This window comes from Vitis vinifera, chromosome 4 (assembly GCF_030704535.1).
Source record: "Vitis vinifera cultivar Pinot Noir 40024 chromosome 4, ASM3070453v1".
Lineage (NCBI taxonomy): Eukaryota > Viridiplantae > Streptophyta > Magnoliopsida > Vitales > Vitaceae > Vitis > Vitis vinifera.
Genome location: NC_081808.1, coordinates 22271636 through 22289237, shown reverse-complemented (window position 1 = coordinate 22289237; position 17602 = coordinate 22271636). Strand labels below are relative to the sequence as shown.

Here is a 17602-nt window from a genome sequence, read left to right as displayed (position 1 = left end):
CGAATGGGATGGATTCAAAGCTTGCGAAAATAACTTTTTAAATATTTGTTTTAGATTTGTGGAATGCATAGGGTATATGACTTATATGATGATTTTAATTTGGTACATTTGGTTTGTTTGTTTTGGATATTTGATACATTTAAACTTTTCCAATTATAAGACTTTCTCTCTACATTTTATGGATATTTGTTTTGGATATTTATTACTCATACATTGTTATAACTATTTGATTATATTGTTATGCCTTTATTTCATAACTATTGTTTTTTTATAATAGATTTTCTTATGGAGAATCTTTCACATCACTCAAATAGTTCAAGTTCATCATCATCAAGTGAAGATGAAGACACAAAGTTAGAAGTGACAAGAGTTTTTAAAAAAAGATTGGTTATGTTGTTGCTCAAATTATTAAGTGACTCATCCATTGATAAGGAACAAGTCTCTACTTCATCATTTACAGGTTCACTTTTCATTCAAAAGCTTTTAAATGGTTCATCTAGCACATGTTATGAACTAATGCGGATGGAAAAACATGGATTTATTTCTCTATGTCACATGTTTCGAGAAAAAGGATGGCTTGTTGACAGTAAACATTTGAATGTTGAAGAGAAAATGGCCATGTTTCTTATGACTATTAGTCATAATCTTCGGAATTGATTGATTAAGAATAGATTCCAACACTCAAGTCAAACAATTCACAAATACTTCCATGAGGTTTTAGTGGCCATGGTGAATTTCTCAAAAGAGATGATTACTCCTCCATCATTCAATGATAGTTCAAATGGTATCTCCAATCGTCGGCTAAGACAAATTTTTAAGGTATATTATTTTTTATTTCTAATTATTCATATCATATTTGTATTATTCTCATATAAAAATAATTATTTATATTTTAAAGAATTATTACCATGTAGGATGTTGTTGGTGCAATTGATGGAACTCTTATTCATGCATGTATTCCCACTAATCAACAAGTACCTTATCGAGGTCGTGGGAGAGGAGAATGTTTTCAAAATGTTATGGCAGTTTGTGATTTTGACATGATATTTAGGTTTGTTGTTGTTGGATGGGAAGGAACAACTCATGATTCAAGAGTCTTGACAGAAACTATCCGTAACCCACAACATAATTTTCCAATGCCCCCATCAGGTAAATATTTTATTTTCATTTTATTTAATATAATTTGTATTTATTCATTATAATAATCAACTCAATCCTTTTTTTTTTCAGAAAAATATTATTTAGTAGATGCAACATACACACACACTCGAGGTTTTATGGCACCATATCGTAATGTGCGTTATTGGTTGAGTGATTTTCGTAGTGGTGGTAAAGCTGTAGGAAAAGAGGAGATATTCAACCAATGTCATGCAAGATTGAGAAATGTCATTGAACGTGCTTTTGGTGTTGTTAAGGCGTGTTTTCCAATATTGAAGAGAATGGCACCTTATTTGTTTACTACTCAAACAAAAATTGTCATGACATGCTTCTCCATTCACAATTTTCTTCGACAAATCTCAGTTGCGGATAGATTATTTTCTGAATATGACAATGAAGTGGAATTGGAAAGTGACAATGCAAATCAAAATCAAAACTCAACTACAAGCAGTTTTTTTGCAGCATCTGATCAAGAATTCATGCAATAGTTCCGAAACCAAATTGCAAATGAACTCTTTCAAGTGTTTAGTTAACTTGTCATTTTTAGCTTTTTACCATTGTAAGAAATGCAATGTTTAGATATTAGCATAAAATGTGATGTCTTCGGATATTTGAAAATATGTACTTGAATTGTTATGTTTTTTCTTTAATTTGATTTAAGTTTTATCAATCCATTATTTTTCATATTATTAAGTTTAAATATTTTATTTTAATTATATAAAAAATAAATATATTAATTATTTTTTGTAAGAATGATAATGATAAATTATTTATTATAACAATTTTATTATTTTGAACTTTTTAGAAATAATTTAAATTTAAGATATTGGTTTTCAACATATAAAAAAACAAACAGCTTAATACTTAATAGAAATAAAATTTAAAAAAAACAAACAACTTAATGCTTAATGCTATTAAGCATTATTTAGTATTAAGTTAAAAAAAAGTTCTATTTAGAATTAAGCCAAAAAAACAAACGCCACCTAAGCATATTTTGTATTTATTATTGATGCATTATTTAGAGGATGTTTTATAAATTAAAATTATTTAAATTAAGTTTTTAAGCATATTAAATATATTTGATAAATTACATATTATAACTTAAAATTAAAAATAATTGTGATAAACCAACTTATTGATTTAATATTACTTAATAATTTAAGTTAAAATAATTTTAAGTATTTAGATTTACAAAATTTAGAACTCTATTTGAATACGATTTTAATTGAAAGTTGAAGTCAAAGTCACGGTAACAATTTTTGAAAGATAATACTAATATCATATAAAAGTTTTTATTAAATATAAAATAACTCCTTACATAAGTCAAAATAAAGCTTTTACAAGAAGTAATATTTTCTTAACTTTCATATTAGTTCTTTTTTAATACATAACTTTAAGATGTTATTAAACTTAAAAAAGAGTTTTTGACTTCTCAAAAGTTACTTAAATTCATAAAATTTAATTATTTTCTTTTATTGGGAAATGAAATTTAATATTTAATTAAATAAATAATTGTATTACTTAAAATTTAACTATTACTATTTTAATTTAATTTTTCTATTTTAATTTAATTCAAATAAATGTATTCATAAATATTCTTTTCTTTTAAATTTTACAAAGAGGAATGTAAAATTTAGGTCTTAATGGTATAAAAAGAATGACAGAAAAAAAAAAGTGTAAAGAAACGGTAAAAGAAAATTATTTAAATAAATAATGAACCATTTAAAATAAAAGATTTTATTTTTGAACTTTTTATTAATAATATCATTAAGGCTATATTTGGTTTTTGAAAAATTTGAGAAAAAATATTCGTAATGTTTAGGTATAGTTTTGAACGCAAAGCTAGGTGTAATCAAATCATACTTTGTATTGTAACTAGGAAATTATAACTTAAGATAAGACAACAAAACTTACGTCTTAAGTCCAATATGAAAACAGAGAGGGCCGAGTCGGGGACAGTCGCGACACGACAGTAACAACAACAGTGACGGTGATTCGAAGGTTCAGACGCATGTGGGTTTCAGTTTCACAGTGGTTCATGAAATCTTCCTCTGCTCCTCAACTGTGTCTGCAGTAGTCCTACTGCACAAGTCATCACTTATTTAGCAACCCTTCTCTTCAACTTTTTGCTCATCCACTGCCTCACTTTCATGTCAAACCTAAATGAATGTGGGCATCCCTTCCTTCCCAAGTTATCGTAGAACATTTCAATCAACATATACACAACTTTCACAGTAGAAATGATAAAGTTTGATATGATTCGTCAAGATAACACGAACCTAACACATTGTTCGTGGGTTTGAATTAAATATAAATGGATTTGAGTCAAATTCGTATCAATCTACATAACCCGTTTAATAAATAAATAATTTTTTTATCAACCTACATAACATGAATTTAACCCGAATTATCTCATTCATTATAAACAAGTTTGATTGAGACGTTAATCATATAGATATTCACAAGATCCAACTTAACCTTATAGTTAAATATGAGGATCTAATTATTAAATGTGTTAAATGAGTTCTATAACATGTTACCCTTTTAATAATTAAGTAGTACTTGAATTTATATTTTTTATGGAATCATTATTTGTGTTAGGTTTAGATTGAGTTATGTAATAAAATGCTTAAAACTTTAACCCCATGTTCATCCCATCAACATGAATTGCCAGCCTTACTTCATATGGGTTTCTTGCTATCCAAACAACCATCTTTACAAACTATCGGCTGCTACCTTAAAGTCATCCCATCCCTACCAGTCACAAAATCTAAATAAGGTAAGTCCACACTTGGTAAACATGTGTTTTTTAGCCAAACCTCATACAACTAAATTAGATGTGAACTTATTATACCTTAACACACTTTTCATCCACGTGTTGTCATTAAGTTATGATTTTTCAACCATCTAGATGTGAACTTATTATACCTTAACACACTTTTCATCCACGTGTTGTCATTAAGTTATGATTTTTCAACCATCTCTTAAGTCTAATTATGGGAGTTCTTTCCCACGCGGATCATTCTTTCTTCCTTTTAGGTCAAGCAATCGAAAGGCACAATAAAGTTTTGCATACATTAATTCCTGCCAATGCCTATTTCTACATGTGCCCATCCGTACAAACTAGACAAATTAAATAACTCACCAAAAGGGAAGGCACAGTAAAATTACATTTTTTTTTAATAGGTAAAAAGAGTGATTAAATTAAAAGCGCTTGAAAGAGGGGCATCAAAATATACAAAGAGCGCCTTCCGGTCAGCCAAAAAAAATACCCCAGACGACCTTCTTGTAGGCCTGCCGATCAAACTGGTTACTGTGACCCAAACATAGCAGAAGCCCATCTAACAATCCAAAAAGATGAAAAAAAATGCATCTCCTACACACCCACTGCTGTGATTTCCCACTCTCCCTATCCACACCCTCATCGTTTACCTTCTGATCCCTTGCATAAAACACCCCAGTTTCTTTAATTCCCTTTCAGATTTTGAAGAAGAAGAGTTCTTTCTCTTCCCATCCTCTCGCTCCCTTACCTCTTTCCTAGCCTCCATTTTTCTGAGGAGCGCCAAGATCTCAGCCTCGAAGTCCACTGTCGGCATGCCCAACCAGTCACTGAAAGCTTCCAGGTTGCTTGAGGACCAATTCTCCATAGGCACCTTTTCGCTTGAAGCCAAGCCAAGACATGACCCTTCTTCCTTATCCTTCTCACCCACTGCAACTTCAATCGGGATCACCCCAGCCTCTTCAAACTCCAACGAAGAGTCGTTTTCCGAAACCATCCTTAGGGGACTGTTATCCTCTCCCAGAGAATCAACAGCAAAAACCACCCCACATCCCTCCGAACCAAGATCAGTCCCACAAAAAGAAGGAGAAGAAGCTGCTCGTGTCCCCAAGGGAGAAACAGAGAAAGAAAAAGAACCAGGATGTCTCGCCGCTTCTTCCATAAGGGCCATGTCGGTGCTTGTGTGAAGTTCCACCGGCGGGGAGAGCTTACGATTCTGGAAATAGTGCCCTCTAGAGGAGAAAGAAGCCCCCAAAAGAGTCGGCTCCTCCGATGGGCTATTCTTAGAATCAGATCTGTAGTGCACGTTAACAGAGCCCTCACCTCCACCTTGGGCCACACAAAGAGCAGGAAGTCTATGGGCCTTCTTGGCAAGATGACCCACCCCGCAGGCCTCCTTAGACTTTAAAACTTTTGACCCTTCCAATGGGCCACTACAAAGATGGGCCGCTTTACTTGAGAATCCTTGAACCACTTGGGCCTCTTTCAAACCCTGAAAGCCCAACTTTTTCAGCCCACCAGCAGCCCCACTTCGGGTTCCCTTACAAGACACCCCACCCAAGCAGCGCCGATTGCAATTAGCTAGCTTCCCATCACCATTACCCTCTACAGCTTTCTGCAGCCCACTGCCTACCATAGCCTTTTCAGAACCATCAACTACTACCAAACCCTTTCCCTCTGACCCCCCATCACAAAGTGACACGGCATCTGCCTCCAACTGCTGCAGAGGAACCTGCACCCTCACGCTCTCAACAGCGCGTGTCTCTCCCGTAACTTCACCCCTAACCTCTAGACCAGAAAACCCACAGCTCGAAACCTCAGTAGAAAACCATGGTGGTACTTCCCACCACAACTGAATGGAGAAGCAAGACAGGCCCACCACCACCTTCAACATCCCAGGCATCCTTCTCCCATCCAACGTCACTAAAACTCTTGCCCATTGCAAGTGTCGGAGATGAGCTGTGTCTTCATCCACTGCAACAAAACCCCCGCAACTATCCCCAATCTTTTTTAACACCTCCGGACCCCACAAGTGCAGAGGAAGCCCCACCACTCTCATCCACACTTCCTTGGCGTGCTCACCTATCCAAATGCAAAACCGTTCCCTCAAACCTTCTTACACCCCTTGACAACACCATTTCTGCATCAGAGCCTTCCTCAAACTCGAACAAGAGTAGGGCACCCCCTAGCAAGAAAATCCCTACTCCCCCTCTCAGAGACCAATTATGACCTACCCAACTCCTCAACGCAAGCAAATCTGGAGTTGGGTCTAGAAAATCTCCCCATCTCCCTACTAGACAGCTACTCAAATGCTCCGTCCTAGGCTGAACCTCCTCCTCCCCAATCTGAATCCAGATTGCTTCATTCACCAAACCATGCTCTTTCTTAACCAAGTCTACAATAGATCCCTTCAGTGGATTCACAGAACTACTACCTATCTCCAAAGATCTTGAGGCAGTTAGGGATGGAAGCTTCATTTCCTTATAGGAAACTACTCCGAGAAAGCGAAGCTTCTCGGCCAGGATAGACCATCCCCCAGGGAGACTTCTTCCTTCAGGGAAACTCAAAGTGAACCTTTTAGTCTCCACAGAGCAAACCGAGCAAAGAATGAGTCTCCCTGCCCCATTTGAGCGTAGTTCCAGCCTGAACTCCCTCCCATCTTCCACCCAACCTTTGTTGCACAACTTTTCATCCTCACCCCTACAACAAGCTTCCACACCTTCCAACAAACAACACAAACTCCTTTCCCCAAACCTGATCCACCATGACACACCTCTGCATCTCTCCAAGATTTTCCCTTTCAGTTTCCCTCCAAACACCTCTACTAAGATTTCAAACGACTTGGACCCCACTGCAAAACAGCACCTGCCACCTCTCATCTCTCATCGTATCATATTGTTGCTAGGTTTCCATGATTTCGCCAAGTTGGAACTTTTCAGCAATGTTTTATTTTGAAAACCAAAACAGCCTCCTCCCCCACGCTCCCCTCTCTCTCACTCTCTCAATCAGCAAACTAACATCTTCATCCTCTCTCTCTACGAGCAAACTAACTTCTTCATCCCCTAATCCAAAGAAAAAAATGAGTGAGCTATAAAGAAATAATTGACATGATTTGGAAAGAAATTAGATGTCACATCAGAACAGTGTCTTTAGCAAGGCATTCAGCTTTATCAATGATGATGACTCTCAACTTTTTTTCATTCCTTTTTCATTCCTTTTCCAAAGCAACTCGGCTATTAGAAATTCGAAGTAATGAATAGATGACGGTTTGGCTTCATAAATATGAACAATTTGCTTATAATGCTTTCAATACAGCCAGTAGTACAATCAGAGGCCAAAAAATACATACCCAAACACTGAACGCCGACCACAAGAGAGGAATCAAAGTGCTGTTTAGTTCCATCTGAAATAGGTTTACCACTGAACAGTCAACCTCAATTCACGATCCAGACGGAAGAATTCAAACAACAAGAATATGATCAGAATGAAAGTAGCATACCTTCTGTTTCCATTGTAAATAGTGAGGAACAGGAAGAGGACCAACCATCTTATGCAGGATAGGAGAAGATGAATCTGATCTGTGCAATCCATGCTGTGTTCAGGAGGGCAAAAGATGGATACTTGCTACTGATCATAGGATATGAAACCCAGCAGTGTGAAACAACTACATTCCAATTAAATGCATCCAATTCTTTCCAAAATTTGCTATGGTTAATTTATCTGCATTATAACTGTGTTCCATCCTGAACCTCCTACATGCAATCTAGAGTGTAATTTCATTTTCCACAAGCAGTATTGGGTTGGGGGGGGAGAGAGAGAGAGAGAGAGAGAGAGAGAGCAAAAATTGGCTTTTTCATTTGCTCAGAAAGACAACAATCTAATCCTCATGTAAATAATCAATGTTTTAGTTTACAATGAAAGACACAATTATTCCCATTATAGCTACCACAAACAACAGCACAAGGATGACAGAACTAATTGGATGCAAACCCCAAGATTTGAGCATGAAGCCTCATTTTTTCTTGACTCTAACTCTATTAATATGTTACTCAACAATCAAAAAAACCAGGACCCGCCCGTGAAAGAAGTTCCTCGCCAGCATCCTTTCCCATCTTAATCATATCTTCAAGTGCATATGGGCCCTTCCTAGATGTTTCAAGTACTGAAATAAGGAGACAGGGAACAAAAGCAATGTTAAAGACAAATTATTGCGATTATGGAGCATAAGAGAGATAAACAAAGAAAGTTATATTTTCTAAGTGAGGATATTTTCACCTTTGGTTCCATCAGGGGAAGCCACCAGCCCTTTAAAAATGCAATTCCCATCCTCATCGTGAGAAGCATATCCTGCAATAGGAGTCCGGCAAGAACCATCCAAGGTCTCAAGAAAGGCCCTCTCGCATGCAACAGCTAATCTGGTAACCTCATGATTCAATGATGCCAAATAATTAGCCTGTAAAGAAAAATCCAGAAAAATAACAATAGCATAAGCCTTAAAAGTTCAGAAGATCTTGCAGAAGCAGCAGAACAATTGCTGCCAGCACATAATAAAGATATATGATTTTCTAGATGGTCAACTTTGACCATCAATGATGCAATCTGATGTACAGGTACACCATGTTCCAATTAAAACTCATGATTAAACATATTTACTTCATTAAGACAAAATGAGAAAATATACAAGGTATGGAAGTGTGAAAAAGCATGTTTGCGTTAGCAAGTTCAATTCCCTTTGATGCAAGTATTTGTAAAATGTACTTGGGATCTTGTGAAAAGTTTCTCCTGGACTAAATGGAAAACACCATGCATGTGCACATTTTAAATTGCGAGAAGAGAAAAAATTGAGTGCTAAATAAAGATAAGCAAAGTAGTAGTAGTAGTTATATAGTTAATAGGCACCTGGCAAAAAGGGGGTGCAACTCAAGCATAGAGGAAGTATGCAAAAAGCACCAAGGGACAAAGAAAAAATTAACTCAAACAAATGGAGTTCCCAACAATAAACCCAACTAGGTGGAGGACAAACTCCCCACCTACTGGCAAGAATTGAAGCAAAAGAATCCACATCTGTCACTACCCCTATTGAAATGGGCTCACTTTTCTCCAAATTAACTGTAAGGACCAGACACTAACTCGAAACAGTGAAGAACCCACCCCAAGTACAACAAGAAATCACAATATATCTCATAAAATAGGAGGGGATCATCAGCCAAAAAAAAAAAAAAAGAAGTGAGACCAACCTCCACTCTCTCCCCCTCTCTTGCAACCACTAATAAACTCACCTACAGTGTTAAAAATGAAACCCCTTGAGGCTTCTATTACTAAAATAAACAAACAGGGAGAGAGGGTCACTCAACCTCAAACCCCTTAAGCTCATCACAAATCCATTAGGGATTCCTTTCACTAACACAGAAAACCTAATGTAGAAGATCCATAACTTAATCTAACCAATCAATTTGGGATCAAAGCTCACCATAATGTACATCATGTACGGATATAAAACATATATGCAAACACACTGCAAATAAGCTACCAGAACAAAACCCCTGTTAATAAAGTAATAAAGACAAACCAGATATCTATGTTGCAGCTAACAAGCTGCCATAATGTCATGGGATTCCCGACAACACCTCATGATCAATCTTGAGATTAGACATGCAGGTTGGTGAATGTAACTCACACATCTGACAAAGTGAGACTCACCATCTTATCATCATTACTTCGGCAGGCGATTCCTATTGCCCCCTGAGCAACAGCTGGAAGCATCTCATCAATTGAAAGAATAGAAGTCACATTTTCTGTCATATTTAGCCGCTTGAGGCCAGCTAATGCCAATAATGTTGCTTGGACCACTCCTTCATTGAGTTTCCTCAACCGTGTCTGGACATTGCCCCGGAAGTTTTCCAGCACCTGGCAAACGAAATGCCAAAAGAAAGAACAATAAGCAACAGAAAGATGTCACTGATCCCAACATCAAACCACCTAAGAGAAAGGAAAAATAGCCTACAAGATAAATAAAAATAACCAACAATAAGGACTGCTTGGGGAATCAAAGTCATCTACATGCATGGCCGCCTGCTAAACTATAAGAATATCAAGAATGAAGCTTTGTTTCTTTATATGAACCTAACTGCCTGCAAACAAAAATCTAGATATAGAAGTACTGGAAAATTGTTTTAAGCCTGCTATTCCTCTATCAGAAATCTAAACAAAGCGGATTCTTTGCATCTTGAAGCTGCCATCACTAAGGCTTCAAAAAACAACAATATCCGAACAAGTAGAAGGTGTACATAGTACATTGATTGCAGACTTGCTGAATTACTAATGCATCAGTTACGCAGATTAGAAATACATCATAGTCTTGGTGTTGTACAATTTTATATTTAGAGGATATTTTTTTTTCTTCTGTGAATAAACATCCCCAAATACAATGCTCCGTTCGTAGATGTGTACATACACAGAAAATTCCTCAATTCCACCATGACTTAAAGATGGTTAAACATCATTTTTATGAACCATTAAGCTCAAACTGGTCAGATCAATATTTAACTTCCCAGACACTTGCATGAAAACTCCTAGTAGTTTGTAGTTCATCAACTTTTACTCCATCCAATGGGAATAACATACCTAAAAGATCCATTGACACCCACTCAGTTTGACTCTGTTGACCAAGTATTGATCAAAATCTATACTAATATCCATAATGTATAGCTTCAGTATAAATTGTCAATTAAGGAGATATATAGCTGAAAATGCAATTAAGCATGGCAGCAACAGCAGAGCAGAAAACAGAAACCGAGTGTTTGAGGTAGTATCTCCAGTAACAGTTCTTAGAATGATGATTTTAAATGCAAGCATGCATGTCTATGCTGTCTCCATATGCTTTGCTGAAGCCCTAAACCTGAGGCTTTCTTCACTGCTCTCAGCCTTTTTCATTAAGCCCCACTCCCTAAGGGGCCCCTCTCTGATACAGAAGGAAATGAAATAATCTCATTACACATGATGCCTCTATTAAACAAAAAAGAAAAACTTCCTCTTAGCTAAGTCAATTGGGATGAATAATAGAGACAATACCAGACTCAGTGGAACTAACACAGGCATTGTGCAACTTCATATTCTTCTTCATCCAGAAGAAATACCATATGGCAAAGGTTCAGCCTGGCAAGGAACCCACTCCATGGGTTACCCATGCATAAAATAAAAGAATCAAATATTTTCTCTTAAATGTTTCCTTTATTGATTACCAGTTAAAGCCTCCCAAGATCATGATTAGCCACATATTTTTACAGGCTATAGCATTACTTGCAGAAACCACTGAGTGCCAGATAAACTAAACAAACAGTAATTATTAAAGGCACATCTTTTCTTGTATTTTCTTTTTTGAGTAAAGAAACATAAATATTGATGAAACAAGTTTTTTATGCTCAATGTTACACAAAACAAATGAAAACAAGGCCAATAAAAATAATAATAATAAATAAATAAATAAATAAAAACATGCAAACAAAAAACTAAATTACATTAGGAGAAGCAAGAAAAGCAACAAAAAACATCAGATAAATGGATGGGCCTTTAAAGCAAACATAGATTTAGTCTTGAATTAATTAAAACAAAAAAAAATTATTGCAATTTGATGAATAGGAAAAACAGAAAAGAAAAATTCTTGATTTTGTCTTACCATCATAGGATCTGCTTTGGTTATTTTTTTTTTTTGGCCTTACAAAAATAGGTTGAATGTTATTTATCAAACATTTTACTGTTTCCAGAAAACTCCAGATCAGCTTCCTGTTTTAAAATCACATAATTAATAACCAAAAAAGCAAGCCCCAAACAGGAGATAAATAAATAAAAATAAATAAAAAAAACAAAAAAAAAACAGAAATACTGCCAGACAAGCCCTTAGCCGAAGTATAGAGGTTAGATTCAAGGAAAAAAGCTAAGTTAGTGTTTGATATATATATATGTAACTTAAAATGAACTATCTTGTCGCGAAATGAGTAATAAGGACTTTATTGGGCATTGGGAAAACATATGATAATTTCTCTCTCACTATCCAATGAATCAAGTTGCAAAAACGATGCTTGGTAAGTAAAATTAGATTTTATTTATCAGATTAAAGACCTTGGTTTATGGGCAATAAAAAATAAACTTATTAAAAAGGCTCCTAATAAGGCACAGGCACAGGAAGTATACAAGGCATATCTAGCTCAAAGAAGAACGAGGAAACTGCCACTAATTTACCATAGACTAACCGATGCTTAAATTATCAACAAGACATAACAATTAAAATCCAAAAGAGAAATAACTTTAAGAAAAGATCATTCACGGCTGACAAAGTCCGATCATTTCTGTCACAAAAATTCTTCTTTTCTTCTCTGTCCAAATGGTCCAGAATAAATAGAGAGGGTCATTTTCCAACTGCCTTTCTAATTTGACCCACAAAACTATCATGCCACTCAATTAGCCCATCCAAGGAAGAACCCCAGTCAATCCAAACAAGGAAAACACCAGAGACCATAAATCGGATAACCATTTACAATTAAGAAAAATATGGTCAACCAGTTCTATCTATTGTTTGCAAAGACAATATTTATTTACTACAAACTCTTCTCATTAGCTAATCAATCATGCAAATTTTCCTTCAAACAGCCTCCCAAGCGAAGAAGCTAAAACTTAGATGGTACCCTAGAGGTCCAAATCTCTCTGGCTGGAAAAAGAACAAGGCACTGCTTGGACACAAAGACTTACAGTAGGGTTAAGATGCCCTTTTTGGATGCCTTCTACGCCAGCTAATCTCCAAAATTAACACATTGGAACAGCTAACAGAAGCAGCAAAAACTCCACTCCCTTCAACTCCCAATCAAAAGGCTTCCACCTAAAGCCAAGGTTCCAAGAATTCGTCCTAGTCTCTACCTTCCACTAGTCCCTCACCATAGCATCTTTTTGTACCTCTAGATTAAATGAGAGTAGAAAATCCTTTAAATGACTCACTCCACACCATCCATCAGTCCAAAATCTTGGCCACAAAACATTACCTATGGAAAAGGGAGTTCTAGCACGAGAGTTGATCCACTCTCTACCTATGGCTTTGACAAGTATCTAAAGAAATGGTGGTGACAGAACTGAGAATAGGAGTCCTGATAGTCGTGATAGTGGCAACACTGCAACAGTGGTGATGATGGTATTAGTGGTATAGTGATGGATACAGTATAGGAAGTGGTGGTGGTTGCAGCATTGGCATGAAAACAGAAATGGTGGTGGTGCAATTGCAGTAGAGGCTGCAATTGCAACAATGATAGTGAGAAAGGCAGCATGACAGTGGTGACGGTAACAATAGTGGTGTACAACAATGGTGGTGGTGGTGGCTCTGGTGGTAACAGGGGACAGTGATAGATGGTGGAAGCAGTCGTATTCAGTGTTGCTGGTGCTATTGGAAGAGGTGGCAGACACACAATAGGGATGACGGTGATGGTGCTGGTGGAAGACCAGCATCTTGCTCATTGGTAGCAGCAGTGGTGGCTGGTGTTTACAGCAGTGGATAAACCAATACACATACATTCTAAGCAACCCACCATAGAAGAGTTAGTATGCTAATGAACAAGATCTATCTAAATCATGGACAGGAAAGGTGTGTCAAAGATGATACCATGTATATAATTCTATCCTTCTCAAACAAGAAAAAATTCAAGAAAAAATATAGAAAAAAACCTGCACTCAATTATTATGCATACTCTAGTTAAACATCTGCATAAAGATATCTACAGAAATTCTTTGATCACAATCCTGCCATAAAATGTATCCTAATGCGTAACACAAAATACTTACATTGAGTGATTTATATCTATGGAGTAGTTGTGACTTTCTCCTGAGTGAAGCAGTGCCAACAATGCTTCCAGCTGGGAGCTCTGATAGAGAAGCTGCAGTTAAGGAAATAAATGCATCTCTGACATCCTCCCGGGGAAGATTGCAAGGTAAAATTGTCTTATCTGGTAAATAGGTAGGAACATCTTTCATTGAGTGGACAGCAATGTCAATATCACCATTTAAAAGTGCCTCGTCTATTTCTTTGGTAAACAAGCCCTTCCCACCTATGTCTGCAAGTGGTTGAGTTAGTATTTTATCACCCGTTGTTTTTATCACTACGATCTGAATGGCCCCTTCTTCAGCTAACTCTGAATGTGCTGCCATGAGTTTATCTCGAGTCTCATAAGCTTGAGCAAGTGCTAGTGGGCTGTCTTACATACAGAAAGGATATAAATAACCAAAATAAAGTAGAGGAATCCAAAACATCAGGCACAAGATTAGAAAATTCATATAAGATTACCAATATTTTGGACACAGGAAGTTTCTAGGGCACGGCTTATCATAATATTCCTCCAGACTAGTTCAAGTATAACTACAATCTTTTACTGTTTATAAATATATATATATATATATATATATATATATATAAAATTTTATGTCTTCTGCCTTTTCATTTTGCAACTCTTGATAAATGTCACATCAAACATAATAATACATGAGAAAAATACACAGGCATCATTATTTAACATCAAGTTCTTTTAAATACAAAAAAAAAGGGAAAATAAATGAATACGGAAAGAAAGGGCAATGGATAGATTGCAATCTAGCTATGCCACATACATGACCAGATATCAGAAATGGAACCCTTCTTTTGGATCCACTTCTTATTTTCTGTTTTTAAAATAAAAAAATAGTAGTAATGCTTACATAAGATACAAGAACTCTTAGACACTTAGATTGAAAAAGTAATTATTTTAAAAACTGTTTAAAAGAAATTAAGGTATAAAAAATTTTTACTACCTCAAATTTTAAAACTTCTAAAAGTGATTTTTAAAAACATAAGGTGTATGTATATTCTTTTGTACAAAATGTTCTACTTTTATACATAAGTTTCCAATTCTAAAAACAAAAGACAGAAAGTATATCCAAACAAACATTTAGTTTAGCATTATTTTTTGCAAATACCTTACCAGGCACCAATAACCCTGTTTAAAATTCATTTTTCTTTAAGGTTGCTATCTCAGTAACCAATATCGAGCCTTACATGACATAAAGATATATGCATGCATCTCTCCTCATTATTAAGCTCAAGTGTATTACAAATTCATAAGAACTGTATTAAAATGTCGTACTCATCACATACACCAGCTCCCAACTTAAATACATATTGCTGGACTCCCATCTCAGCTTACATCTAGGTTAGAAGGTAAAGATTCCACTGGTTCATTTCATCCATAAGACTAACAGGGTTTGAAACACGTTACATGTTTGAAATTATTATTTCTTAAGAGAGATTCATATCTTAAGGAATAAATTATGTAACCAAGTGCATTCAATTTATGTTCTATATTTTCTGTTGAGACGGAAGGAAACAAAAATGCCAATGAAATAGTTTTGTAAGTAACCTCAAGCATTTCTCTATTTACTTACATATATAACTATTTTTGTTGAAAAAGCACATATTTGATAAGATCATGAGAGTCTCTAAAACTCTGACAATGATCATGACAGGAAACCTTCAATATAATAGCATAAATAAGACAAGATGCAGCACAAATTTTCTTGTTTTATGTTCTCTTTTTATTAACTTCTTGATAGGCTCTGTCTTCCAATGCATGTCCCAATTTAGGTGTCCTGTTTATGTGACAATCAAGGTGGCATTATCGACCTCTTGGTTTCACTTTTACATGATCAGAACAAGCATGAATCAGTAACTTCAATGAGTGGATAATTTAAGAGATGAGCCTATGTTACCAATTTGAGAAGCAACTATAGGAGGGAACCTAAAGGGAGAAGGACAATATGAAAATAATACATGAAAGAATTTTTTATTTTTTATTTTTGATAGGTGATACATGAAAGAAAATATGGAGATAGATTCTAAAAATGATTCTCTTTCTTTTTGCCTAGCTTCTTGGGGGTTGCTTGTATACTTCGTGTATACTCTTTTCGCCTCTTCTAGGCTTTTCTAATACAATATCTTATTTACCTATCAAAAAAAAAAAATAGATTCTAAAAATGATTCAACAACATAGTTGGAGACTGTCTCAAAAAGAAAGGAAGCATTAAAAAATGTATGAATTGCCCAATCTAAAATGTTTCATGTTCTATAACATGAAAAATCTTCATAGATTCATTCCTGGAAAGTTATTTTAGACGTTTAAGAACTATTTAGGCTGAAGCTATGTTGGGAAGATTGTATATCAAGGTCACAGCTAATAAATGGCCATGCACCATAATGTGTAGGGTACATGGTACACTTGCGTAGTAAAGGTCTACACCAAATTGACAAAAAGTATTAGAATACAGTAAATCTTTTAAAGTTCAAGTAGATCTCAATCAGATGTAGGAATTCCACCTATTAGGATGCTACCCTCATTCCCTCTTACAATCCTACACAACTCTGACAACAGAGAGGAAATGACACTACACATAATGGATGTGGTAACTAATGGACTCATACTTGCTCAAATGTTAAGAAAAATGCTGTGTTGATATTTTGTGAGGCTTCACACTTAACGATCTGGTATCTAGTCTTTTACTTATTATCGTGAAGTCTACATAAAAATGTAGCGAGAATAAGTTTCCAAGTTCCAATTCTATCATCTAAGGATTATGAATTAATAATAAGACTCTCAAATATGCTTTTACAACCAAACTATAGTTCTACCAAACCCTAAGAATTCAAGTTATACATTTTTCATTATCACCTGCACCATAGATTTTATAAGACAAAGCAATAGCAACTAAATTTCCACTATCAAGTGTTTTAACATCCCAACCAACCTTCCTTTTTTCCTTTGTCATATGAAGTTTACAAGGATGTATTTTCTTCAAATTATACACGTTTGTTATTTCCAACCTTCCATTTTACTTTCCAAATTGCAGCTATCATTTTACAGAAACTACGAGTCAAACATTAAGAACCAAATCACCTAGACTTCGATCCATAAGATCCAATATTTCATAATAAGAATGAGATAATAGTTTCCCTTTCATCTGCTAACTAGAATTGCAATGCAAATGAAAAAAATCTACTAGAAATTGGCCCAATCATGATTGGATATGGAATATAAAGCCCAAATCACAACAAATTGCACCAACCCAGTTGGTTAATAACCTCAGAAAGAGGAACCATCTTTTGCAGAAAAAAAAATCATAAAAATTAAAACACAAACAACATGAATAATTGATGGAGTTGAGCAAAACTAAAGCGACATTTTGAGATGTAAAAGCAAACCCAGAAAGAGGAATTGAGCAAAGCGAGAAACAGAGCAATAACATTCACCTTCCTCTCGTGCCTATCCGTACGAGAGCGACTTTTGTTTTATGGGTTTCTTGTTCAACCGCAATTGAGGCCCTTATGACCATCTTCTTCCTTGTGAGGTGGGTTGTCCTGAACGCAGGCACAGAGAAACCCAGAGCTGAGACTGACCCACTACAGAAATTTAACGTAGAAGAAGATGGGCACCTTGAGAGAGGCAGGGCCTCCATTGTTGAAACGAAGGAGGAGGGAAGAAGAAGCAGAGCACAAGGGTTTTGGCTTGAAGGGAAGGGAACAGTATTATTACTCAGCTGTTGGGGTTGATGGATAACATTTTATATTTTTGACCAATCACAAAGCATCCAGGGGGGAACCCATTA

At 35.7% G+C, this 17602-nt stretch overlaps 3 protein-coding genes across 3 annotated transcripts; 1 reads left to right on the top strand and 2 right to left on the bottom strand.

Annotated features, from left to right (window-relative positions):
- The first annotated feature begins 265 nt into the window (after window positions 1-265).
- LOC132253656 (uncharacterized) lies at window positions 266-1816 on the top strand. Its single transcript, XM_059736486.1, has 3 exons — window positions 266-819; window positions 915-1149; window positions 1231-1816. Exons 1-3 carry the CDS (start codon window positions 727-729, stop codon window positions 1644-1646), a joined length of 744 nt encoding a protein of 247 aa, XP_059592469.1. The 5' UTR covers window positions 266-726; the 3' UTR covers window positions 1647-1816.
- A 2396-nt stretch (window positions 1817-4212) lies between these two features.
- LOC100854193 (uncharacterized) lies at window positions 4213-7706 on the bottom strand. Its single transcript, XM_059736485.1, has 3 exons — window positions 7437-7706; window positions 7287-7340; window positions 4213-6999 (listed from the first exon to the last, which is right to left on the bottom strand). Exon 3 carries the CDS (start codon window positions 5994-5996, stop codon window positions 4587-4589), a length of 1410 nt encoding a protein of 469 aa, XP_059592468.1. The 5' UTR covers window positions 5997-6999; window positions 7287-7340; window positions 7437-7706; the 3' UTR covers window positions 4213-4586.
- Window positions 7707-7770: 64 nt separating this feature from the next.
- LOC100852483 (porphobilinogen deaminase, chloroplastic) lies at window positions 7771-17602 on the bottom strand. The gene is made up of 5 exons (XM_010649022.3): window positions 17247-17602; window positions 13760-14165; window positions 9638-9844; window positions 8213-8390; window positions 7771-8099 (listed from the first exon to the last, which is right to left on the bottom strand). Exons 1-5 carry the CDS (start codon window positions 17450-17452, stop codon window positions 7987-7989), a joined length of 1110 nt encoding a protein of 369 aa, XP_010647324.2. The 5' UTR covers window positions 17453-17602; the 3' UTR covers window positions 7771-7986.

What these genes read in the sequence shown, in the direction of transcription:
- LOC100854193 (XM_059736485.1), bottom strand. Translation starts at nt 5,996, where the DNA reads ATGAGAGTGGTGGGGCTTCCTCTGCACTTGTGGGGTCCGGAGGTGTTA.
- LOC132253656 (XM_059736486.1), top strand. Translation starts at nt 727, where the DNA reads ATGGTGAATTTCTCAAAAGAGATGATTACTCCTCCATCATTCAATGAT. An exon ending in GGCTAAGACAAATTTTTAAG is followed by an intron (nt 820 to 914) that starts GTATATTATTTT and finishes ATTACCATGTAG; the next exon opens with GATGTTGTTGGTGCAATTGA. An exon ending in TTTTCCAATGCCCCCATCAG is followed by an intron (nt 1,150 to 1,230) that starts GTAAATATTTTA and finishes TTTTTTTTTCAG; the next exon opens with AAAAATATTATTTAGTAGAT.
- LOC100852483 (XM_010649022.3), bottom strand. Translation starts at nt 17,452, where the DNA reads ATGGAGGCCCTGCCTCTCTCAAGGTGCCCATCTTCTTCTACGTTAAAT. An exon ending in CGGATAGGCACGAGAGGAAG is followed by an intron (nt 14,166 to 17,246) that starts GTGAATGTTATT and finishes TATGTAAGACAG; the next exon opens with CCCACTAGCACTTGCTCAAG. An exon ending in GAAGTAATGATGATAAGATG is followed by an intron (nt 8,391 to 9,637) that starts GTGAGTCTCACT and finishes TTTTCTTTACAG; the next exon opens with GCTAATTATTTGGCATCATT.